Source organism: Calonectris borealis, chromosome 29 (assembly GCF_964195595.1).
Source record: "Calonectris borealis chromosome 29, bCalBor7.hap1.2, whole genome shotgun sequence".
Taxonomy (NCBI): Eukaryota; Metazoa; Chordata; class Aves; order Procellariiformes; family Procellariidae; genus Calonectris; species Calonectris borealis.
Window position 1 is genome coordinate 3,532,216 of NC_134340.1, and position 23,488 is coordinate 3,555,703.

At 61.2% G+C, this 23,488-nt stretch overlaps 4 protein-coding genes across 5 annotated transcripts; 1 reads left to right on the forward strand and 3 right to left on the reverse strand.

Annotated features, from left to right (window-relative positions):
- Positions 1-296: 296 nt before the first annotated feature.
- PRPF3 (pre-mRNA processing factor 3) lies at positions 297-13,581 on the reverse strand. 2 transcript variants are annotated; one of them, XM_075176285.1, is made up of 17 exons: positions 13,460-13,581; positions 12,896-12,960; positions 11,228-11,409; positions 10,353-10,483; positions 7,140-7,286; positions 6,596-6,679; positions 6,265-6,485; positions 5,611-5,917; positions 4,749-4,915; positions 4,125-4,207; positions 3,379-3,522; positions 2,995-3,094; positions 2,402-2,515; positions 1,698-1,816; positions 1,032-1,115; positions 878-939; positions 297-559 (listed from the first exon to the last, which is right to left on the reverse strand). In XM_075176285.1, exons 3-17 carry the CDS (start codon positions 11,370-11,372, stop codon positions 413-415), a joined length of 2,055 nt encoding a protein of 684 aa, XP_075032386.1. In that variant the 5' UTR covers positions 11,373-11,409; positions 12,896-12,960; positions 13,460-13,581; the 3' UTR covers positions 297-412. The 2 variants fall into 2 exon arrangements, with proteins under 2 accessions (XP_075032386.1, XP_075032388.1); XM_075176287.1 differs by lacking the exons at positions 12,896-12,960; positions 13,460-13,581 and adding an exon at positions 8,117-8,212 and having other exon boundaries at positions 11,228-11,388.
- A 185-nt stretch (positions 13,582-13,766) lies between these two features.
- Positions 13,767-15,393, reverse strand: MRPS21 (mitochondrial ribosomal protein S21). Its single transcript, XM_075176288.1, has 3 exons — positions 15,307-15,393; positions 14,894-14,995; positions 13,767-13,991 (listed from the first exon to the last, which is right to left on the reverse strand). Exons 2-3 carry the CDS (start codon positions 14,974-14,976, stop codon positions 13,811-13,813), a joined length of 264 nt encoding a protein of 87 aa, XP_075032389.1. The 5' UTR covers positions 14,977-14,995; positions 15,307-15,393; the 3' UTR covers positions 13,767-13,810.
- Positions 15,394-15,778: 385 nt separating this feature from the next.
- CIART (circadian associated repressor of transcription) lies at positions 15,779-18,218 on the reverse strand. The gene is made up of 5 exons (XM_075175940.1): positions 17,786-18,218; positions 17,102-17,424; positions 16,811-16,886; positions 16,653-16,731; positions 15,779-16,540 (listed from the first exon to the last, which is right to left on the reverse strand). Exons 1-5 carry the CDS (start codon positions 18,216-18,218, stop codon positions 16,249-16,251), a joined length of 1,203 nt encoding a protein of 400 aa, XP_075032041.1. The 3' UTR covers positions 15,779-16,248.
- A 214-nt stretch (positions 18,219-18,432) lies between these two features.
- On the forward strand, positions 18,433-23,338 carry CA14 (carbonic anhydrase 14). The gene is made up of 11 exons (XM_075175941.1): positions 18,433-18,493; positions 19,391-19,411; positions 20,439-20,618; positions 20,694-20,836; positions 21,968-22,063; positions 22,148-22,214; positions 22,326-22,483; positions 22,575-22,701; positions 22,816-22,836; positions 22,921-23,005; positions 23,127-23,338. Exons 1-11 carry the CDS (start codon positions 18,433-18,435, stop codon positions 23,206-23,208), a joined length of 1,041 nt encoding a protein of 346 aa, XP_075032042.1. The 3' UTR covers positions 23,209-23,338.
- The last annotated feature ends 150 nt before the right edge of the window (positions 23,339-23,488 follow it).

The following is a 23,488-nucleotide window of genomic DNA, read 5'->3' on the forward strand; positions in this document are numbered from 1 at the left end:
CCCCCGGCCGTGAGGGGGGTGTCGGGCCTAGTCACAACCCCGGGGCTGGAAAACAGCTTCGGCTTTTAAATAAAACAGCTTATGGTGTAAATAAAGGAGGGGGAGGCGGCTCCTGCCACCGCCAGACCCCCAAGGGCAGCCTGCGCCCCCCAGTTCCCTCAAAAACCCCCTTGACAGCAGGTGTCCCCCCCCGCCTTCTGCCCACAGACAGCGAAGGCAAAACCCAGCGGCAGGCAGCCCCCACCACCACCCCCCACCTCCCTTTATGCCAAAAACAAGCGTAACGGTGATTTGTTTTAAAAAATATGTCTTTAATCGGTGTGCTGAGGAGAGCAAGGGGAGGAGGGGGCTGTCCGAGACCCGGCGGGGGGGGTTGTGGTGCGAGGAGGGGGGCGGCGGCGGCCCCCTCACCTCAGTCTGTGGACTCCAGCACGGACTCGCTGAGGGCCAGGTCCCAGTAGTGCTCCGCGCCGTGCTTCTTAAAGTGCTCCCGTGCCATGTTCTCCGTGGGGCACTGCTTAAATTTCATATCGCCGAAGCTGCGGTCCTTCGCTGTGCCCTGGCAGGAGAAAAGGGACGCTTTCCGAGCCATCCCCGGGGGGAAGTCACGGGAAACACGGCTCCGAGTGAGAAAACCGGGGAGAAACGTGTTTTTTTTCAGGCTGACGCGTGACTAGGGGGAGCGCTGCGCGAGCACTGCGTGGGGGAGACGCTCCCAGTCCTGCTACAGCTCAAGAAACGCTACGGAAAGAGTCAGAGCAGCAGGTTCGCGTCCGACCCAAAGCCTCAGGACATCGTTTCTGCCTCGGCTGCCGTCAGACGGGGCTCGCCTCCCTCCAGCCTAAGCCCCCCGTATGGAATTACGCCCACGACTCACCTCCCAAACCAGAGAGCATTTGTTTGTTTTCTTAACAGACTCCTCGTCAGACTCATCATCATCTGGAAAAAAAACAACCAATACAGCTAATTTTAGTCCCGAAGGCAGAGGAAGAGCCGCTTCACCACCCCTCCGCACACAGCTTTACACTCACCCTCTCCCTTCGTGTTCGATGTTTGCTCGTCCCATTTTATTCGATGAAGCATAAGACGTTTGAATTTCTTCTGTGCTTTCGGGCCTGGGGAGAATCCGAGATTCAACATTCACAGAAAGTCCTTTAACCTTCAAGTTTTTAGGAGGTTCTACAAAGCAGCAGAAACCAAACGGCGCCCACAAACACTTCCCAGAGCGCCCAGGGAAGCAAAGCGCAGCCAGGCCCATCCAGCACTAACACCCCCGGGGTGGCCAAGCCTTTCCCGCATCCTTTGGCACCGCGCGCGGCTCTCGGCCACCTCGGGATTTCCTGCTGCCAAACAGGCTCTTCAACACCTCGCAAAATTACTTAGAACAGTGCAAACCGTGAGGAACCGTGCCAGACCGAGCGCTGAGGCTCTCCTCACCCTAAGCATCCGCTCAGAGCATCAAAGATTCAAAGCTTTTTCCCTTCAACGTCGAACGCGCTGGGTTTTCTAACTGGATTACAGTGCGCTCTGCAGTCAGCGCTAACCCCATTAGAGCCGTAATTAAGGGAGTTTCAAACAGCCTCCTTACGTCCTTGTCCTTCCATAACCCTCAGTCAACAATTTTCACGGTAATTTTTGCTAGAGGCAAGCTTTTGAACGCTACGCTGTGACCAAAAGCCTGCCTCGGAAGTCCTCACCTCCTTCTACCACGACCACGTTGACATCTTTGTGTAAAACCACCACGCCTGTTAAGTACAGCTGGCCAGCGTTCGCCTCGATTTTGAATTTTTTTGCTGGATTGCTCAAGTTTCTGACCCTAAGGATAGGAAAAAAAAAAAAAAACACACCAACCGTTTTTGGAAAACGTTTCTGGAAAAACAGAACTATTATCATCAGCCGTAAGAGCTCCCTACTCTGCCTATCTGGGTCCAGCATTTCCTCCTCCAGCTCCTCAGGGGCTTTACCCACACCTAGAAATGATGGGCGTTTGTCATCGGACTGCTCAGAGAGGCTGTGTCCGTCCCTTCCCATTCCTATTTCATTTACATCTTGAAAGTTTCCTGATTTCTGGACATCAATGTACCAGGTTAGCTGGGAAATGGCTCTCCTCATCAGAAACTTCAATCCCAGCTGAAATGCTCCAAACCCGACACGTGTTTTTAGCGCTTGGCTGTAACAGCATGAGTTAAGGACAGAGTTAACGGAGACGTCTTTTGGGACAGTGTAATTGCTACAGGCCGGGATTCTTTAACGCTCGATGGAAACCTGACGAGCGGGTGCAGAGTCCTGCTACTGAAGGCTGCTCCTCTCTATCAGCACATTTCTATAGGACATTTGTCAGGTTTATTTAGGAAGAGACGTATGGTGAACCACCGCCAAGAGCGCCCAGCCCAGCTCTCACCTGTACACAGCTATGTGAACTCCCTGCGAAACGTCTTCTTTCAGCTTTTTAACCTTCTTCGCTTTTCGCTGTTCTGCTGTGAGCTTTCTCGCAGCATTTGCTTCTTCATGAGCTCTGGATGCAAAGAGAGATGCAGCAATAAGCAAAATGCAGCCTACGGTGTACGCTACGGCATCGAAACGGATCCTTCTCTTCCTAAGCACAGAATATGTTCCACAGATCCCAAAGCAGCTGCAACTCCTGCCCCGATTTCTGCCTGCACCTGCCTGAATTAAAAGCACATGGGCTTTTTTAACCCAGTCACCAGTCCAATTCATCCTTGGTCTCTTCCCTGAAAACAGTCATTAGTAACGACTGCGACGGCGATCATCATCACGGTAAGAAACTCGTTTAATGCAGGGCACGAGGCCGCTCGCCGGTGGCAAGAGCTGATCACCAAGACCCAGCTCCCCCGGGCCTCGGGGGGTCACTCAAGGCAGCTGAAATAGGCCACAAGAGCAACACGCAGAAAATCACGCTGCTTCTGCTTTGCTACACCAGCACTAAATCCATCTAAAAATGACCAAAAAAAAATGGTACAAAGTGCCACCTACTTCTGTCTCTTCGCCATCTGCGCTCTAACGTGCGCTTCGACTTTCGTGGGGTCCTGAACAGCTTCCGTCCCCAGTACTCGCATCAAGTTCGAAATTCTTACTGCAAGGGAAACGGGAGGAGCTGTGAGAGGCTCCTGTCGGACGCCGGCTTGCCGGAACGGTAAAGCACAGAAACACCAGGAACGTTTGCAGGCTCGTAAACCGACTGTACGGGGAGTGATTGGATCACACCGACACACAGATCCGTGCGATCCCGCAGAGGTTGTGCTGCCTGCAGCATTCCCAACCGCACCCACGCTTGGCCTGGGCCGCTGGTTTGACGGCTAAGGGCCCGCGTTAGCCCCGAGCTCTGCTCGCCGCCTGCCCGCCGTAGCCGTCATTTACCTTTGGGCTCCGGCGGTGGCATCAGGCCCAGCCTGACCTTCTCTTGCAGCTCCTTCTGGGCTTCTCTCCGAGTCTGTCGCCGTAATTTCTTCTGCTCTTTCTTAGTTAAATAAACACCCAGGGTCACTGGTGTGTCACTGTCCACTGGGAAGAGAAACGAGGCAAGATAAACACAAATCTGCTTTGGAAGAGGCAAGAGAAAATACTGCCAGCAACCATTACACCCGTACCACACTCCGTTATACCCACGCTTTATCGACAAACCCGACCTCTGCAGCGCTGCGGGCTGTTTGCACCAAACACGGAACCAGGAAAACTGGTTTTGGCTATTTTTTGATTTTACTGAAAAGTAAAATGCTCTGTGGTTATTTTACATCCCTTCCTCAGGGCAAGAAGGTCAAAACCAAGACGAGGTCTCTGCCGGAGACGAGGAGCTCGTGTCTGCACTGCTACCCCAGCGAGCACAGAGCAGGCCATCCATAGGTAAGCAAGCCTCTGGTAACCGCTACGGGTTTTATATCGACTTTCCAAAAACAGGGCAGAGACTCTCCCTCCCAATTTCAGCTATCTTTGCAGAGCTTTCAGACTTGTCTTTGCACAATTTCTTCTCCTCACAGGGACAAGAGGCACCGGGCTGTGGTGCTACCAGAGGGGACTTGCATGCTGGTTCACCCCACCAAGCGCCAGCCGCTCAGAGTATTTTGTGTCTAGTTTAACAGCAAAGTCGACCAAAACTGGGGCAGTACCTGGTGGGTTGAGCTGCGCTGGGTGCTCCACGAGGTTTGTGATCCCGAAGTACTCGTCTCTCTTTGAAGACGTTCCACCTTTTCTAGAAAGGAGAGAATTGGGTGTCACTGCAAACCTCCCAGCCTGAATTCCTGCGTTCCCTTAAACGCAAGCCATGAAAAAAAACAACCTAACGCTTCCCTTGGGGCAGCCGTGGCGGCACACGCACCGATCCCTACCCAAAGCACAGAGCAGAGCTCGATGTGCTGAAGGAGGCACGCAGTGACATAGTATTAATGCGTAGGTGTCTCCCCCAGTGGAATATCCACCCACATTCCATGGTTAGGAGGCAGGCTTCCCACAGCTCTGCCGTGAATGAGACTTGTACTCATGCTTGAAAAAAACCAACAACAACTTTGGGCCAAAAAAATCCCTCTAACTCCACGGCAGCGACCTCCTCTGTCGCGGGAGGAATGCTGCCTCCAGCAAGGGAGACTTTGGGAGCAAACCTAGGGCCCACCTGGATCTCGGAGACGAGGGAGGTGGAATTCAATAGCTCAAGCAGATACGCCTGGCCTGATTTATGCACCCCCGAGTTTCCTCCTGCGGCAGAACGATCAAAACCTGGCAAGCAAACTACTTACAAGTCAAGGCCGTTGGGGATGATGTAGGAGTCCCACCACTCTATCTCGGGGATCTCCCCCTCTTTCAGCTCCTTCTTCGGGGTAATAAGAGCCAACTTGGTGGAAGTGTGTATCCCCGTCTTCCTGGCAGCCTGCGAGATCTCTGCCTGCAGTTTTTCTAGCTGAGCCTGAGAACAAGGAGAGGGAAACGGCACATAAAGGTCATTCCAAAACAGCACAACCTTCAGGAAAAGCACAATACGTATGCACCTGCTGATTTATTTGTTTGGTTGGTTGTTTTTTTAAACAATCTGAAGCAGACCGCAGAAGAAACCACACAGCACAAGACGGCAGAGTGCTTTTGCAGAAGCTCACAAACTTGCCAAAAATCTGGTCTTATCACTGAGCCTTCTAGGAGCATGGAACAATCCCAAAGGAATGTCTCCCTAGGCATCATTCCCCAGGACTTTTCTGTCTAATGAAGCTGTTCTCTCCCTTTCTCCCCAAGAACTTAGGTGTTTTACCAAGATTCCATTAAATCTCCACCTCCAGCGTGATCTCTTCTGTGGAAAGAACACTCGGCCAGAAAATGATCTACTCTCTTTGGAAATTTTCAATCTTTTGTCAAAAAAATAGATTTTTGTCTTTCGTCAAGTGAAGGTAGCTGTAAGAAAACGCATTCCACACAGGTGTTCTAATTTGGATGCCTGCCTTTCCAACAAGAACAGTGTTGACAGAAAAGTTTCAGGTGACTTTACTGAAAAGCTGCTTAGTCAAAGCCAACACAGCATCCCTTCACATCCCAGGAGAGGAGAATCAACTCCCATCCCGAACCGAACCCTCACTTCTGTGCTGTCAGTTAGCATGGCAAGACCTCCAATACCTTCGTTCGCAACCTCTGGGCAATTTTCTCAAATTTGCCTTTTTCATGGAACTTAAAGGTGCGTTTCTGACGCTGGGCTGGGGTTATGGAGACCCGGGGGTCAAAGTAAGTGTTCGATTCCATATCTTCCGAGGGCTTTTCTTTAAGCTGTTGTTTGAACTGCTCTCTCTTCACAGCTCTGATGTTTGCTTTTAGGGTTGGCATGCGGTGAGTCAACTCAATCTCTTTACCAGTCGCATCAACAGTTCGGCCTTGCTCATCCAAGATCAGTGGCGTAGGCTTTGTCTGATCCTTCAGCTCCACTTTCCTGGTGGCAAGACAAGATACACTGCATTAAAACGCAAGCACGGCATTAATTCAAAGGAAATGTGCGCCTTATTTCCACGGTAAGCACCAAACCAGCCCACGACTTGCGAAAGGCCTCCTCATAACGCTAAATCTCATCTACGCTGCCAGAAAGGACTCAAGTCTCACGTGCAGAAGTTGGGAGTCTTACCCAACGAAGGAGTAACCTCCATTTCACCTCTCTAATATAAAATTTGTTCCTTCAGCAGCCGTTAAGGCCACTGGTAGGGGACCAACAATGCCGGAGAAACCTTTGGTCAGACCCTCCATCGGCATTCTGGGATTACGCAGCTAACGGCAGGTACTCACGGCGGCGCGATCCCCATCGCGTGCAGGTTGGCCAGCCCCACCATGTTGGCGTTGCCGATGAGCCCTGGTTTCAAGGCCAGCTGAGCCTGGATTCGGGCCTGCAGCTCCGCAGCTTTCCTGGCCTTCTCGATGGCATCGTTCATGAACGTCGCTGCCTGGGAGGGCTGGATCGTGTTGCCGATGGGGAGACGTTCCGATTGGGATGAAGAAGAAATTTTTGGCTGTTGACAGAGAGGGAAGTTTTGTTACGTGGCTGTTCCAGCACACCTCGGTCAACATGTCATAGCTGAAACGGGGACCACGGGATTTCCCTGTTGCTTCCGGTAGGTACCTGTGGTGTTGGAGGACTGATAAAACTCAGCTGCTTTTTCCTCTCTTCAATCTGCCGGGTGGCTGCCTCCATCATCTGTTTGATCTGTGGAAAGAAAATCGGATAGTGAATTTTTCTTCCCTCTCTCAGAAGGAGAGAAGGGGTCCTCAGCACCCTTTTACAGCCGCAAGTGCATGAAGCCAGCTTAGCGAGAACAGAATTGTATCAAACTGCTCTAACGACCTCCAGCTGTAGAGAAGGAATCGAACAGCGCAGACGCTCTCTACCAAGACCATTTACTCCAGCTTATGCAAGAGAACATCCAAACTTTCCTCACTCGAAGGCTTCGCATTATCATTAGCCTAACGCACAGGCGGCAGTGAGCCTTGTGAAGGCAACGACTGCAGCAAACAAAGGACAGTCAAAAGCACCTTGCCATTTCCTTGCTCAGCTGGTGATATGAATTAAGATAAAGTAAACACTAAACCGTGTTGGGATTCAAGATCTCGGGCACGGGCAGCTCTGTTCTGGGGCAGAGCTCATGCAACAGCCTAGTTAGACTGACCTGGAGCTTGGTCAGCATCCCGGGGCTCTCCGACGGCGGGCCTGGAATGACCTCAGGCTCATCCTCAACCTCCTCGAATCGCGGTATGCGCCGCTTCTTGACGCCGGAAGATTCCTTGGATACCTCAGAGTCATCACCAAACACATCCTAGCGTAAAAGGAGAGAAGGAGAAAACTGTGGTTAAAAACAAAGAGTCCTCCTCACGGCCACTGTTCTAAGACGAGAAACCACCGTGCGGATCAGATCCGGCACTGTTCGGTCAGCACTGCATTGTGGTTCAGAGTTTCCAGGGCGGCACTCGCAGTCTAACTGGTAATCCCGCATGAAGCCTGTGCCCCGGTCCCTCACCAGAGAAGCATCAGGGAGATCCATCCAAGAGCTTGAAGGACAGGAGACATCACAGGGATGTGCTTGTGTAAAAGCCACCATCGTTCTCTCAGGCAGTCAAAGGCTTTTTGGCACTGAGGAGATTTAAAGTCTCGCTCAGTTACCCGGAGAGATGGAAAAAGCCTGCCCGCAAGCTGACCTGACTGGGCTAGAACGGTTTCCACGTCTTCCGCCAACTTCGGAGGGTTTGGTAAAGGAAGATGCGCTGTCCTACCACGTCCTCCCCAAAAGGAGGATGCAGCCCCAGACCCGGAGCGGGCTGGGACACCCGCGGCATTCCCTCACACTCCGACCCGGCCGACTCCAGCTCGGATCCAAAGACGCTGGCGCTCAAACTGAGCCGCTCCGGAGAAGCGCAGCTCGGAGAGCGGGCGGAGCAACGACCACGCTGATGGACTCGCATGCAGCGCGAGGGTCGCAAAACGAAAGGCGAGGTGCTCTTCCTCAAGCACGCCCCAGCTCGTGAGACGGCGGCCACGGATTTCATCTAGCCAGTGCCTGTTTTGTGTACGGTAAACTGGATTTGTCCATGCGATTGTGTTTCTGTAGTGTGCGTGTCAAGGTGTTATTTGAAAAGAAAATATACACACCGGTTGTAAGCGTTAGTTGCAATCCCTTCTTCACTATAACGGTTCATATTCTACAAGGACACTTCCTCATCCAGACACAGGTACTTCTTGGAAAACCTACAAGTTCAAGAGAAAGGACTTGCCCATAGTATAAAGTGTGTAAACCATTATGTTTTAGTTCCTGAAACTTCCCAAGCAACGACCTACCCCACAAGAGTTAACCGAGGAGAGAGAAGGCAGGCCAGGCAGCGCGCTGAAGACAAGCTAACATGACCAGTAAGTAGCATTCTGAATCAATCCACTGCTCGTTGCTACAAGATCTAAGTGTGCAAGTACAAATTAAACTCTAAAATCTGCACTGGGGTGGGGGGGGAAGTCAGTCTGCAAGTATGACCGTGATCTGACAACCTCACTAGACCATCTCGTGTTACAGCAGGGTCAGGACAGATCTAATCTTGATGGAGGACCTCCAAGAAAGGTAATTCCGGAGAGAGGAGTTGACGATTTGGCAGGCGGGACGCCTGTCCCGACACCAGGAGCCAAGAGAAGAGGATAGGTCCGCTCTGCGGCTTCCCAGCCCGGCTTTCGGGTTAGCTGGGAAGCCGAGAACACCATCGGCAGTCATGCGAAACACCCCAGCGGACGCTTCACTGGAGAAGAATCACCTACTCCGCACCCAGCCCCATCCCTGCTCCGCTCTGCCAGCACAAGATCCCCTCTGCGACAGGCTGCTGCTCCCTCCCCCTCTCCTGCAGCGCACTGGCCACGGCCACGAGGAAGATGAGGGGACAAGACAGCCCGAAGGTGGGCACAATCTGAGTTCAACTTGTGAAGAACGGCGGGATCCACACGCGTTAGCAGGAGTCACCCCGCCAGGCTGCAGCCGGCAATCCTGCCACCGCGAAGCACCAAGCAGCGATGGGATCAACAACATCAAAAGCAAGAGGGTCGAGGGGAGCACTGGGATCCACCAGCCTAGCCGAAACCTCGCTTTCTAACGGCTCTGTGGCAGCTCAGCGCGGTGTACGGCTGTGCCGGCTCAACACCCAAATTAAAGTGGAACCGCAGCACGGAAACACTTGAAAGACTGGCTTATTGGCACTTCTGTTTGACGAAGAAAGCTGCAGAAGAGTGAAGTGCTTTTAAGCTACCGCCGCTCCCGGGGGGCTGGGACACGCGAACCCAAACCTCTCCAGATCAGTACATCGGGTTGCACTGCTGCTCCTCGGGCCGTGCCAGCTCTGCGGGACAGAAGCTGTTTTAACGCCGCTCCCTAACCGGTGAACGGACCCAGACCTGGAGGAGACCCTTCTCTGGCACCAGTTAAAGCCTCAGCCAGACAGTGGGAGAAAAAGCAAGTTTCTAACAGAAAATAGGGAGTCACAGCAGCTCTCTCCCAACACACCTGAAGAGATCCAAACCCTGAAGAGGATTATTCTAGCTAACTGAGGTTAAGTGCTGACTAAAACTGTCACAGAGAAACACAGATTGCCGTAAAAAGGAACCTCAGAAAAAGTGAAAGGAAACTTACTTTGTAAGCGGGGAGCGGCATGGAGAGTAGCCCCTTTTAAACTCGGTATGCAAGTGATGGAAAAAATGCAATTCCAGAAGAAGGCGAGTAAAGTCTTCAAGAGAAGAAAGGAGGTGAAAACAGGTTTGGATGCATGAGACTTCCACCATCCCAGACAAGCGTTAGATGGGAGAAACACCAGAGAGCTATTAAATCCCTGCTGCAATTAACCTTGTGCTACGATGAGGCTTGTCAAAAACCACCCTCTGTTGATTCCGGATGGAAAAAGAGAATGAAAACCCACCAGATCACCCACCACAGAGCCCCAGCCACTTGCTGACGGGGAGAGCCGGCTGGCAGAGCGAAACGCGGCGCGTCTGGGCAAGGAAGAGCAATGGGAAGTCGCTGGGAGCACCTACCCCAGGCTCCCGCTGAAATCACAGCACCGCCAACGCGACGGTAAAGAGTACGAAAGAAAACGGAGAGACGGAGTCCTGTGAAGTTACTCCGCTGCGCAGGCCTAGCAGAGATCGTTAAGGGTTTATCGCCCAAGCTACCTCATCCGAAGGTAAAGAGAACCGAAAGGTAAAGGCTCACACACTTCATCATGGAGAAGGCTCTTTTCTCTTGAACTTTAAGCATTACGAGATGTACCTCTCTGGAAGAGGAAAGTGTGGCAGAGTACACCAGTGCTGCCTCTACGGCCACCAAACCACAGAAAAAAAGCAATCAATAATCAATAATCACCTTCAGCTCTCGCTTCCGGTTCCGGTCACTGTTGGATTTGGAGTGCCTGGAGCTTCGACCTTCCTCCACCGCTTCAAAGAGCTTGTCCACAAATCGCAGGGTGGAATCGTCAAGGAAGGGCTTGAGGTGGTCTGGAAAAGAGGAGGAGTTGTGTAAATGGCAGAATTCACTGCTCGGGATGAGCAGGAGAACGGAGAATTCGCCGAGACTTCTGCGAAGCTGTAAAACACTTATTTAAAGGTGGATTCAACCCTAGTAATGCAGTGGGGCCCACGACCTGGGCTCCAGAGGCCTCTGGGATCTGCGGATCCTATTGTCAGGAGCTTTAAACTCTGAAGGATTAAGGCAGTTCAGGCCTTGACTAGAAAAAATTAAGGCTCTAATGGTCAAAAAAAGCACCATGGGTCAAATTATCATTTTCGATTCCTTTAGAAAAAGAGACCTTAAATTAATTTTTACTTCCTCGGTTTTTGTAACGTATTCCAAGGCTTTTGATCGTGTCTCACCTGTCTGCGTGGATTTGCATGTACTCACCTCTGCTAAGTCAGAATCACCCCCACGTACGCTCAAGAGCTTCCAGGTTTGGGGGTTTTTGTTTGTTTTATAAAACCAGCTCAACACAAAACAGATTTCACACCTGCAAGGATGGCATTCGCCCCCCCAGACGCTGCCAGCCACCACCAGCAACGAAACCACGACCTGCCACGCAGCCCAGCGTTAGGTCGGTCTTCCGGGAATAGAGGAAACGAATTTAAATCTGATTTGAGGCTATTTCAAGGCTGTTTGAGGCTTTGTGTGCACCTATTTTCTCCGTCAAGGGGTCTGACCACCTCTGCGAACAGCTGCAGCTCAAGGTTGGAGCCCGCGGGACGTACCGGCTGCTTTCTTTTTGTCCATGCCCTTCCCGACGCAGTTCAGCGCCGCGGTGACCACGGTGGGCTCCGAGAACCCCAGGACTCGCTTCACTGTCTTCTCGATCCATGGCTTCAGCTCATCCAATTCCCTTTTGGAGAGCGACATCTTTGCCAGGAGCTGCTCTGAATTATCTTGCTTGTACCTGTAAAGAAGACACGAGAAAACCGCAGACTAGTAAAATAAAGTATCAGACTATCATTGCTTCTGTGCTGCGCTTTTCCCCTTCACGAGAAAGCTTAGAAGTGGTGAAAGCTCTTGCAGATGACTTTTGCTCCCTTGTTTTTAAAACAAAAGCTAAAATGAGATGAGCCACGTGCAGAGGAAGGGCCTCAGCAGAGAGGAGCCCGCCACTGAGCGGACAAGAGGCAGCATCAGGCCCTGCGAAGGGAAATCGTGTTTGCAGATCACCCTGCAGGGAAAGCCCCGAACCTCCTACGTCCCTCCAGCCTTCCCTCACGGATGACAGAAGGACACACAGCCAGCACTGTGCCAGTCCTTCCGGATCAGGCTCCGCTTCCGCACAGGGATCGCCCGCAAACGGGACGGGAACGTTGGGTCTCAGGGTGTCCCTTCATGCCTCGGCTTCTCTCCAAACTTCTCCCAGTTCTTCTCGTGGCTGCCAGGCCAGTTACCTTCGCGCCTCAAGACACGCAAGTCTGCGCTCGGTAGTTTCAGAACAGCGCCTGCAAGCCTGCCTCGCGCAACGCGAGCTGCGTAACTCCGCTCACCCTTAATTACTCTCTTTCCCGTGAGGTTCACAAACTACTTTGGACACGCTTCGCTTCGCTGATACTTAAAAGTTCAGCACGTGCCCAGTTGCCTCCGTGTTCGCTGCTCAAACCAGCAGCCGCCGTTGGCAAACCCGAAATTACAGATTTTTCAAGGCAAAAATTTCTCACTGTTAATCGTTAGCGGTTCTCACGCCGTCAGTCAGTCTGCAGATGCAATAACGTTTAATTACGCGCCCAGGCTCTAATCTGATTTGGAAACCAAGTCTCCTTTATCTGGAAACGGGAGAAAATCTTCTTAAGGAAATATGTTTGACCTCGGCATTTCTTCCCGACGCGAAAAGACCTGCAGAGCCCTGACATGAACGTGGGTCTATTTTAACAGGAATCCGATCAAATGCAGTTACCATTCCTGCAACTGCGAATGAAGAGCTGGGCCGTTAGTGCTAACAAAGAGCTCTTACCTCTCTGCAGCCAAAACCCTGAAAATCTCTGCTGCCTTCGACTTTTTACAGCAAGTTTCTCAAAGATATATTAAAAAGCAGCATCAAATACAGCCCAAAAGAACCATTATTACAGAATTTCACCTGTAAGTTCTGACTTTGCCGTACGTAACGCTTCGGGACAAAGCCGGAGGGTCAAGACAAGCGGAAATAATTAATTATGGCTTTGTGCACGTACGCTATTAAACACAGAACTTACATAATTAGTGCTTCTTTTAAACTCTATATTAACCTTCAACTTCTGTCATCTAACAAGGACCACAGAGGAGCGCAACAGGTTTATTGGGGGGGGGGGTGACTCCTGGGCACGCACGGGGGGCAGCAAGAACCCGGTGGGGAAATACCACCTAGGTGAGAGTTTAAATACAGACATATAGATATAGATATAGGCACTAACCGTTTTCACGACGGTACTTCCCGGAAGGGTGAGAACCCGACGCCCCCGGCCAGACAAGCGGCTTCCTTCGGGGAGGAAAGAAAGAAGAATTCAGCTCCGCCGCGTAACACCCGCCCGCCCGAAGGCCGAATTCCCGCCGCGGCTCCGGCCCCGAGGGGACACCGGGGGTCGCAAGCCAAGGACGAGCCCGGTCGCCACCGAACCGCTGGAACTCGGCGCTGGAGACCCCCGCCGGCCCCCGCAGCCGGTAGCCGCGGAGCCCGGTCGCCTCCCGCACGGCCCCCCCTTCCCGCCGCTACCGCAGGCGGCGGCTCCGTCCGGCCCGGCGGATCCCGCGCTGACCCCGCCCCCCCAGAGCCCTCGGTGCGGCCTCGCCGCGGAAGGACCGCGACGAAGGGTTCCGCGCTGGCTGGGGCCGGCGCCCGGCCCCGGGGCCGCCTCAGGCGCGGCCTCCCCGGCGCCCCCCTCTCTTCAGCCGCGGCCTCTCCCGCCCGGCGCCCCCCCGGCGCCCCCCCCGCCTCAGGGGCAGCCCCCTCCCCTCCGGGCCGGGCCCCCTCCCCTCACCGGAGCGGGCGGGGCGGGGCGCGGCCCCGGCCCGGTCGGCGGCCCTGACGGCGACGGCACGTCGGAGCGGAAGCGGAAACGGCCTGCGCGGCGCCTGCGCGCCCGCTCGCGCGGAGGCTGCCGGGAAGGAGATGGGCGGGGCGTGCGACGCAGGGGCGGGACGCGCTCTCGGCACCGCCCACATCACGTGGCTGGAGAACACCCGCCCCCCCCCACTTTTTCCCGCGCGTAGCCAGCGCGGGAACTGCTACCGCGTGTCCGCGGGGTCAATCAGCCGTCATTAATTAAAACGACATTAAACCGCCACTGAGGGAAGGGGCCTTTATTGAGGCGGGGGGCGGGGCTCCCCCCCTAGCAGCCCGGCCAGGGGTCCTGCCGCCCGCCCCGCGCCAGGAAGCTGATCTTCCGCCCCATCTCGGCGTTGTAGACCCGCCGGCACGCCTCGTAGGCCAGGCGCTGCCGCCGCCGGCACGGCTTCTCGTAGTACCGGCGCCGCCGCACCGCCTCCACCAGGCCGTCGTGCGAGAGGATCCTGGGGGGGCGGGGGGGAGATGAGGTGAGACGTGCCGCGCCCCCCCCCCTCCCCAAACCCCCCGTTTCTGCAACCGCGCCGCCAGAGCCGAAGCTTCTAGAAGCTTCCCCCACGTCCGACAGAGCCAGCGCCAGCCGGCTCCAAGGCGGGACCCCTCAGCGACGGGGGCGGCGCCTCGGGGGTAACGTAGTTAAGAAAGGGAGGGGGAAAAAACCCCTCCGCACCCCCCCACAAACACCAGGCACAACTCGGTGCACCCCAGGATCGGCCACCGCGCTCCCCGAGGGTCCCTCCGCCACCCCGGCTCGTTTTCCTCATCGGCCGTTCCCCGCGGGAGGCTGAGGCTAACGAGGAGGGGAACAAGCGTCCTCAGAGCTTCGTTAAGCTGTGACAAACGAAGGTGCGGCGGGTCACAGCGTGACGATGGGATCTACTCCTCCTCCTCCTCCTCCTCCTCTGCCCCCGCGAGGAGCCGTCACCGGCCACCAGCCCTCAAAATCCCTGGCGACGCCGCTGCCCGCGTCCCTGCCTGGTTTTGCGCCGATTCGTTTTTAAATGAATTTTAATTTAATTAAATCCGTGTCCGAGGAGGCGTCGGGAGGGAGAGCTGGCGGGAGAAGCCCTGCGCGGCCCTACCGTCACCGCCTGCGCTCGGGGGGCCTCGGGCGGAGAGAAAACCCCTAGAACGGGACGTTCTGACCCCAATTCACGGGGTTAAACGGGACGGGAGGCCCGCACGGCCGCGCCACCGGGGGGGTTTAAGAGGAAAACCCCAACTAACAACTCATTACGTCCCTTTTAATTAGGGGTGTTATGTCTTCAAGTGCTGAAGCCTGGCGGGACCCTCCCGAGCCCCCAAGCCCCCCCCGGGGCCTCCCCCGGGGCTCCCCCCGGCCCCTCACCTGTTGAGCGCGCCGTAGGCCGCCTCCACGTTGCCGTTCTGCACCATGACGGTGCGGCCCAGGAAGCGGAGGTGGTTCGCCATGGCGGGGGCCGCCGCTCTGCTGCGGGACGGGGCGGCGGGTGGGCCGGGGCGGCCCCGGGGACCCGCACCCCGGTGGGGCCGGCTCTTCCCCCCCCCCCCCCCACCTCCGGGAACACAACAGGACCCCCCCTCCCCGCGGAGGAGCCTGGCGGGGCCCTTCCCCCCTCACGGCCGGACCCGGTAGGGCCCCCCTCCCCTCACGGAAGGACCCGGTAGGGCCCCCTCCCGCCCCCGGAAGCCCCAGCGGAGCCGCCGGCCCCCCGCCCCACCCCGTCCCGGTGCCGCGGTCGCGGTGGGACCCCCCGGAGGAGCCGCGGCCGCTCCACTCACCGCCCCGGAACCGGAAGTCGCTCCCGGCACAGCGGGGGCGGGGCTTAGGGCGGGGGTCACGCAGCCAGAGGTCAGGGCCGCGGTGTGGGGGCGGGGCTTAGGGCGCGGGGGGGCGGGGCTTGGGGCGGGTGTACACACCGCCGGCGTGTGGGGCGGAGCTTAGGGCGCAGGAGGGCGGAGCTTAGAGTGGCAGTCACAGGGCGGGGGCGGAGCTGGGATGGGGGCAGGGGGCGGGGCTTAACCTGCGGGGGCACGAGGGCAGGGGTCAGGGCTTCGGGTGCAGGTCACAAGGTCAAGGGTCAGGGCTAGGATGTGGGGCAGGGGTCGGGACCTGGGGCAGGGACGGGGGAACCGGGCCCCGTGGGGCGTGGGCCCCCCCCCCATCTGGCCCTGCCCCACAGCAGGGGGGCAGGAGGCACCATGGGGGGCACACGGGGGTCCCACCACAAAGAGGTGCCGTGTGTCCCCCCCCCCCGGAGCCCCCCAGGGGACAGAGGACACCAGCAGCGGGTGGCCCCGGCCGCTCCCGCGGCATTTATTGCTTCCAGCAGGGCCGAGCCGTGGGGCAGCCCCACTTTGCGGGGGGGGGGACACGGATGACGCCACACCAGCCCGGCCCCCCCCCCCAAAACGCCACGCGGGGGGAAGGCACAAGCCCGGCGGGGGGGCCAGCCCCCCGCCCCGCATCCCCCCGCAGTGCACCAAGGCACGACCCCCCACCCCGGGGAGGGGGCTCCGCTCTGGTGAAGGCACGTGCCCCCTCCCACCCCCCCCCCCCCGGGGGTTTTGGGGCTCCCTGGGGGGGTCTCGGGGCCCCCCCATGGCACGGCCCCGCCTGCAGGTCTCACTGTCCACAAGTTTTTTTTTAAAAAAAAAAAACATCAAAAAAAGGCAAAACCCAAGAAAACCAGGAGAGACCCCCCCCCAGCTGGTGGGGGGGGGTCACGCATCCGACGCTGGGGGAGCCGCGGGGGTCCCGGTCTGGGTGTGGTGGCGGCACCTGGGGTGCCCCCCCCGATGCGATGTCCCCAGCGTCCCCGCGGGGATGGCGGGGGGGGTGTCCCCAGGCAGGCGGCGGCAGCGGGGTGCCCCGGGGGGGCCGGCGGGGGGGCGGCGGCGGAGGAGGAGGGCGGAGGCGGGGGCTGGATCCTGCGGGGGGGGTTTGGGGGCGACGTGGGGGAACCAGACCCTCAGCATCCCCTCGACCTGCAGCAGTGTCCCCAGGTACCGGGCGCTGCGGGGGGCAGAGAGCACCCGTCACCCCACTGCTGGGGGGGGGGGGCACCCCATGGGGGGGTGTCCCTTTGCCCCCCACCTCTGGGGACTCTTGGGGGGGGGACACTCACCCCATTTCGGGTTTCTGCAGGACCCCGATGATCCGCTGGATCCGGTCCATGGCCACGCTCTGCTGGAAGCTGCTCAGCCCTGGGGAACCCCAAAAATCTATGAATTCTCCTTGGGGGGGGGGAAGGGAGAACGAGGGGTGGGGGTGGGGGGCACCCACCTCTGTCGTATCGCCCCCGCTTCAGCCCCTCCAGCAGCTCCGCCAGCGGCCGGATAAAGCCCCGCAGCTCCCGGCACTGCGAGGAAGAGGAGGAGGAGGATGGTGGCTGGATCCAGACTGGGGAGGGGGTGTCACGTCCCCCCCTCACCTTGCTTCTCCCCCGCCCCCCCCCACCTGTTTCAGGTGGGGAAACTGAGGCAGGGCTGGACGGAGACGCATTTTGGGGGGGCCAAGCGCTGCCCTACCCCCCAGGTTTGGGGGTGCTCCTCCATTTTGTCGCCAAAAACTCACTTTTTGGGCAAAGAGTCGGTCGCCGTCGCTGGGAGGGGCATCCCCCGCATCCCCCTTCCGGGGCCGCTTCCCCCCGCGGGGTGACGGGGGCGATTCCGGGGGCGCTCGGTCTGGCTGCCCCGGCCGCTTGCGGCTTCGTTCAGGTTTGGGGGGGTCCGGGGGGGGGCCGCCCGCCTCGGCCTCGCTGTCGGAGGGGCCCCCCGGGCTGGAGGCGGGGGAGCCGCAGGAGCAGGCGCGGGTGGGGGGCTCCATGGCGGGGGGGGCCCCCCCGGAGAAGCCGCTCCCCGGGTTCAGCTCCTGCGGTGCCGCCCGGCCGAGGCCGCCTGGGGGGAGGGAAGAAAAAGAGGGAAAAAGTGGGCAAATTGGGAAAAAAAATGGGAAATAGAGAAACCGCCGCGTTCCCCTGCAGGAACGTGGGGGGAAGGCACAAACCCTCCCCCGGTGGCACCTCCCGCTCCCGGGGCGGCGGATCCGGCCCCTCCCGGCACGGGGGGGGATGCAGGAACCCACCCGGTGCCAGGACCCCCCACCCAGCATGGGGACTCCCCCACCCCCCGCGCCAGGACTCCCTACTCCCTTCACCCCAGCCCCGGGACCCCCCCACCCGGGACCGAGACCCTCCTCCCCCACCCGGCACCAGGAGCCCCACCCAAGGTGGGGACCCCCCCCAGCCCCGGCCCCCACCTGCTCCCGGCTGCAGCTGCGGCGGTACCGGCGTCCCCGTCCCGGTGCCGGTGCCGGTGCCCCGGTGCCGGCGTCCCCGTACCGGTATTGGTGTCCCCGTCCCGATATCGGCGTCCCCGTCCCGGTGCCGATGCCAGTGCCCCGGTGCCGGCGTCCCCGTCCCGGTATCGGTGTCCCCGTCCCGGCGCCGGCGCCGGTTCCGCCCCGGCTGCGGCGGCCCCACGCGGACACGTGCGCGGCCGCACGTGCCTCCCGCTGGGCCCCGCCCCCCCGCACGCCCATTGGCCGCCGTACTCCGGCAACGGGCGGAGCCGCTGCTCCCCGCCCCGCCCCCTCGCTTCCGTTGGCCCGCGCCGCCGCCGGCTCTACCCAATGCGGAGGCCGCCCTGCGCTGATTGGCCGGGAGGGTGGGGCCGCGGCCACGCCCCTCCATGTGGCGACACGGGGGCGCGGCGCGGGGCAGCGCCCCCTGGCGGGCGGCAGGGGGGACGCGGGGGACGCGGCGGGTCACGGGGCTCCGCGCTGGGGGGTCCCGGGCCACGCCCCCGCCGCGCGACGGGGGCACGAGGAACACCCCCCCCCCCTGCCCCCGGCCGGCCCCGCCAATGGGCGGTGGCCTCGGCCGCGCGTCACGGCCGGCGCGGCCAATGGCGGGGGGAGGGGGCGGCCTGGCCTCGGCGCCGTTACATAATCCGGGAGGGCAGGCGCGTGGGCCCCCACGTGGGGGCGGGGCGCGCGGGAGCGGGGCACGCAACTGTGTGACGTCAGCGCGCGCACGGGAGCGCACGCGGGGCGGGGTGTCCTGGGCGCGCGCCCCCGCCGCGGGGGAGGGGGGGGGGGAGGAGAGTGGGCGGAGCTGGATGCGGGGGCGTGGTTAGGGGAGCGGGGCTGGGAGAGGGGGCGGGGTTAGGGGAGCTTGTGCAGGGTCCGCCCCCGCCCCAGGGCCCCCCCATGGCCCCCCGCCCCACGGGTCCCCCAGCGCCCACAGCCCCGCAGCACCCACAGGCCCCCCCAAGGTCCCCATCCCACAGCACCCACAGCCCCCCCCGAGCCCCATAGCACCCACAGTCCCCCCAAGGCCCCCATCCCACAGCCCCACAGCACCCAGAGGCCCCCCAAGGCCCCCATCCCACAGCACCCACCCCCCCCCAAGCCCCGCAGCACCCACGGTCCCCCCAAGGCCCCGATCCCACAGCACCCACAGCACCCCCAAAGCCCCACAGCACCCACAGCTCCCCCTCCAAAGCCCCACAGCCCCCCCCGCCCCCCCGCCCCGGGGATGGCCCCTCCATCCCTCCCCGTCCCCCCGGGGGGGCCCGTCCCGGGTGGGTATTTAAGGCCGGGCCGGCGGCCCCCTGTCCCCCCCCGCCATGCTGCGTGCCCTGCTGCTGCTGGGGGGCCTGGCCCCCGCCCTGCCCGCCGGTGAGTGTCCCCCCAGTCCTTCAGGCATTCACCCCAATTCCCGGCACCCAGGAGCGGGACCCGCTTTGGGGTGCAGCCGTCAGCACCCACAGGAGTCCCTGGGGAAGGGCTGGGGGCACCCACCAGAGCCCCGGCCCCCCAGGACCCCCCCCCAGCCCCCAACGCTTCTGCTTCCCCCCACAGGTCCCCACTGGGCGTATGAGGGTGAGTGGGGACCCCACCCAGGGACCCCCCGCTTGCCCCCACACCCCGAATCCACCGCCCCACACACCCCGGAGCCGAGGGGCATCACCTGGGTCCCCCCAGAAAGGAGGGGTTGGATGGGTGACCCCACCCCACCCACAGACACCTGGGTCCCCCCGAATGGGAGGGAGATGGATGGGTGCAGCCCCCCATGCCCCCCACCCCAGTCCCAGACACCTGGGTCCCCTAAGATGGGAGGGGGTTGGATGGGTGACAGCCCCCCATGCTCCCATCCCACTCCCTGGCGCCTGGGTCCCTCCATATCCCCCCCAGACACCCGGGTCCCCCCAAATGGGAGGGAGATGGATGGGTGCAGCCCCCAACCCCCCCCGGGACACCTGGGTCCCCCAAAATGGGCGGGAGATGGATGGGTGCAGCCTCCCCATACCCCCCACCCCACTCCCGGGCACCTGGGTCCCCCACATGGGAAGGAGGTGGATGGGTGAGGGGCCCCCCACGCCCCCCCTGCCCAGACACCTGGGTGCCCAAAGATGAGAGGGGGTTGGATGGGTGCAGCCCCCACCCAGCTCCCTGATACCTGGGTCCCCCCAAATGGGAGGGAGATGGATGGGTGACAACCCCCATGCCCCCCCGGACACCTGGGTCCCCTAAGATGGGCGGGAGGTGGATGGGTGCTGCCCCCCCCTCGCCCCGGGTCCCCCTCGCTCCAATGCTCCCATTGTGCTCCTTTACGTAAGGCTCCGGCCCCGCTCCGGCTGCCAAATCCAATTAGGATCCGGCCCCGGCCAAATCCCGGCTAAGCCCCATCCCACCGGGCCCACGGGGACCCCACGGGTCCCCCCCCCGCCCCCCCGGGATCAGCTTTGTCCCCGCTCCCCCGGCCGGAAAAAATGTCCCCAGAAGATTAACGAGCGCATTGGGAATGTCCCGTGTCCTCGTTTGGGGCAAAACCAGGGCATTTTGGGTCAACGGGGCCGTTGCTGGGTAAAGCAGCACCCCCAAGCCGGGGTGGGGGTCCCCCCCCCAGGCCCCCACGGGCAGCAGCACTGGCCCGAGGGGCACCCGGCGTGCGGGGGCCGAGCCCAGTCACCCATCGACATCCGGACGCGGTGGGCGCAGCCGGACCCCTCGTTGCCGCCCGTCCGCCCCGTGGGCTACCACCGCCCCGGCACGCCGGCCTTCACCCTCGCCAACAACGGCCACACCGGTGAGCGGGCGCCTGGGGGGGGCCTGGGGGGGTTTGGGGGGGGGTCGCAGCCCCCGCTCAGCGTCCCCCCCGCAGCGGTGCTGGCGCTGCCGCCCTCCCTGCGGCTGCTGGGGCTGCCCCGCAGCTTCGCCGCCGCTCAGCTCCACTTCCACTGGGGCCGGCCCGGCCGCGCCGGCGGTGCCGAACACCTCCTGGACGGCCGCCGCGCCCCCGCCGAGGTAACGGGGAGAGCCCAAGGTTGGGGGTGCCAAGGGGGGGGGTGTCAAAGGGGGATCCGGCCTGGGAATGGGGCTGGGGGTGGGAAATGGCACGGGAATGGGGGTGGGAATGGGGCTGGGGGTGGGAAATGGGTGCGGGAATGGGGCTGAGGGTGGGAAATGGCACTGGAAGGGGTGCGAGAAAGGGTCTGGGTGCAGGAATTGGGTGCAGGGAACGGGAAAGGGGTCCCAGCATAGGAATGGGGATGGGAATGGGGCTGGGGGTGGGAAATGGCACGGGAATGGGGGTGGGAATGGGGCTGGGGGTGGGAAATGGGTGTGGGAATGCGGCAGGTTGCAGGAACTGGCAGGAGAATGGGTGCAGGAAGGAGCCTGGGTGCAGGAATCGGGTGCAGGGAATGGGAAACAGGTCCAGGCACAGGAAACGGGCAGAGAAATGGGGGTGGGAAATGGGTCTGGGGGTGGGAAATGGGTACAGGGAGGGGGCTGGGTGCGGGAAATGGGTGCGGGGAATGGGAATGGGGTCCTGGTGCAGGAAACGGGTCCAGGCACAGGAAGCGGGCAGGGAAAGAGGGGTGGGAAATGGGTCTGGGGGCAGGGGAAAGGGGTCCGGGCATGGGAACTGGGTGCAGGAAAGGGAAACCGGGGTGGGAAATGGGTCTGGGGGCAGGATGGGTGCGGGAAACAGTACAGGAATGGTGCGGGAAAGGGTCTGGGTGCAGGAACCGGCACGGGAATGGGTGCAGGAATGGGTCTGGGTGCAGGAATTGGGTGCAGGCATGGGAGAATGCATGGGGAAGGGCAGGGGAAAGGGGTCCGGGCATGGGAACTGGGTGCAGGAAAGGGAAACCGGGGTGGGAAATGGGAGCAGGAACGGGTCTAGGTGCAGGAACCGGCACAGGACCGGGTGACAGGACCGGGGAAGGGGTGCAGGAGCAGGTCCGGGTGCTGGCAGAGGGTCCAGACGCCGCGGAAGGTGCCGGGATGGGTGCAGGCAGCGGTGCGGGATCGGGTCTGGGAACCAGGCAGGGAAAAGGGGGTGAATGGGGGACACCAGCCTGGGGGGTCGCGGGTTGGGGGGGAGGGAGGTCCCTGCTTTGCCCCCCCCGCGCGGAGCCGCTCTGCCCCCAGATGCACGTGGTGCACTACGACGCGGAGCGCTACCCCAATGCCAGCGAGGCGCAGCACCACGCGGGTGGGCTGGCCGTGCTCGGTGTCCTGCTGGAGGTACGCGGACCCCCACGCACCCCCCCACCGCCACCCCAACCCCCCCCCCCCAGCCCTGACCACCCTCCTCCTCGCTCCCCCCAGGTGGGTGCTGACCCCCACCCCGCCTACGACAACATCCTGAGCCATCTCGGGAGCATCCGCTACGCAGGTGAGCGACCGGCGTGCGAGCGAGGGGGTAGCTCGGGGAGACAGCAGCAGCGGCGGCGGCGGGGGGACCCCAAACTCCTCACCCTGCACCCCCCAACTGCTCGCCCCCCAGGGCAGACGACGGCCATCCCCTCCTTCAGCGTCCAGGACCTGCTGCCCCCGCGCCTGGACCTCTACTACCGCTACAACGGGTCCCTCACCACCCCCCCCTGCTTCCAGGGCGTCCTCTGGACCCTCTTCCAGCAGCCCGTCCGCATCAGCCTGGCCCAGGTAGGACCCGCTTTTGGGGTGAAAACCCCTGGTTTTGGGGGGATGGGGGGGGGGGGAGCCCCAGCACTCCTCCCCCCCGCCATCATTTCAGCTGGAGCAGCTCCAGGGAACCCTTTATGCGACGGCAGCGGCCGAGCCCGAGCCCCAGCGCCTGGTGGATAATTTTCGGGTCCCGCAGGAGCTCAACCAGCGGCGGGTGCTGTCGTCCTTCCCCAGGGGTGAGAGCTGGCCTGAGGCGGGGGTGGGAAGGGCCCCCCGTACCCCCAAAACGGCTGCCGGAGCCCCAGCTGGGTGCCAGGCTGCGGCACTGAGCCCCGGCTCTTCCCTTGCAGGGCCCGAGGGGTATTCGAGAGGTACGGCCTGGCCGGGGGGGGCTGGGATGGGGGTTCACGCCCCCCCCGTCCCGTCCCCCCTGAGCCCTCTGCGGCGTCACGCAGGTGAAGTCATCGCCATCGTCTTTGGCGCCGTCTCCGGCTGCCTCGGCGTCTTCCTCGCCGTCCATTTCGCGGCCAAGAGGATGCGGTGAGAGGCCCCGAGGAGGGACCCCCCACAATCGGGGGCCTGGACCCCCAAATGGGAGGGTCCGGACCCCCCCGGGGAGGGTCGCTCTCACCTCAGCCCTTCTCCCCCCCCCCCGAGGCAGAGCGAGGAGGGCGCAGGAGCAGGACGTCGTGTTCAAAGCCTCCTCCCGCCGCGCCCCCTCCGACGACGGCCCCCACCCTTGAACCCCGCCCCGGGCGGGGCTGTGAGGGGCCCCCGCAGCCCCCCAGCCCTCCGCCCGTGCCAGAGGAGCCGGCTGGGGCTCAGCCCCACGGCGGCGGCAGCTCCTGCCCCGGCCCCACTGGAAATAAAGCCCCTTCCCCCCCCACGGCGCCGGCGGCTCTTTGCTGGGGAGGGAAGGGGGGTGTTCGCCGAGGGGCCTCGGGGACGGATCCTGTCAGCCCCGAGAAACCAGGACAGCAGGGTGCTCCCCCCAAAGCCTCGACAGGGGCGGGGAGCAGAGCA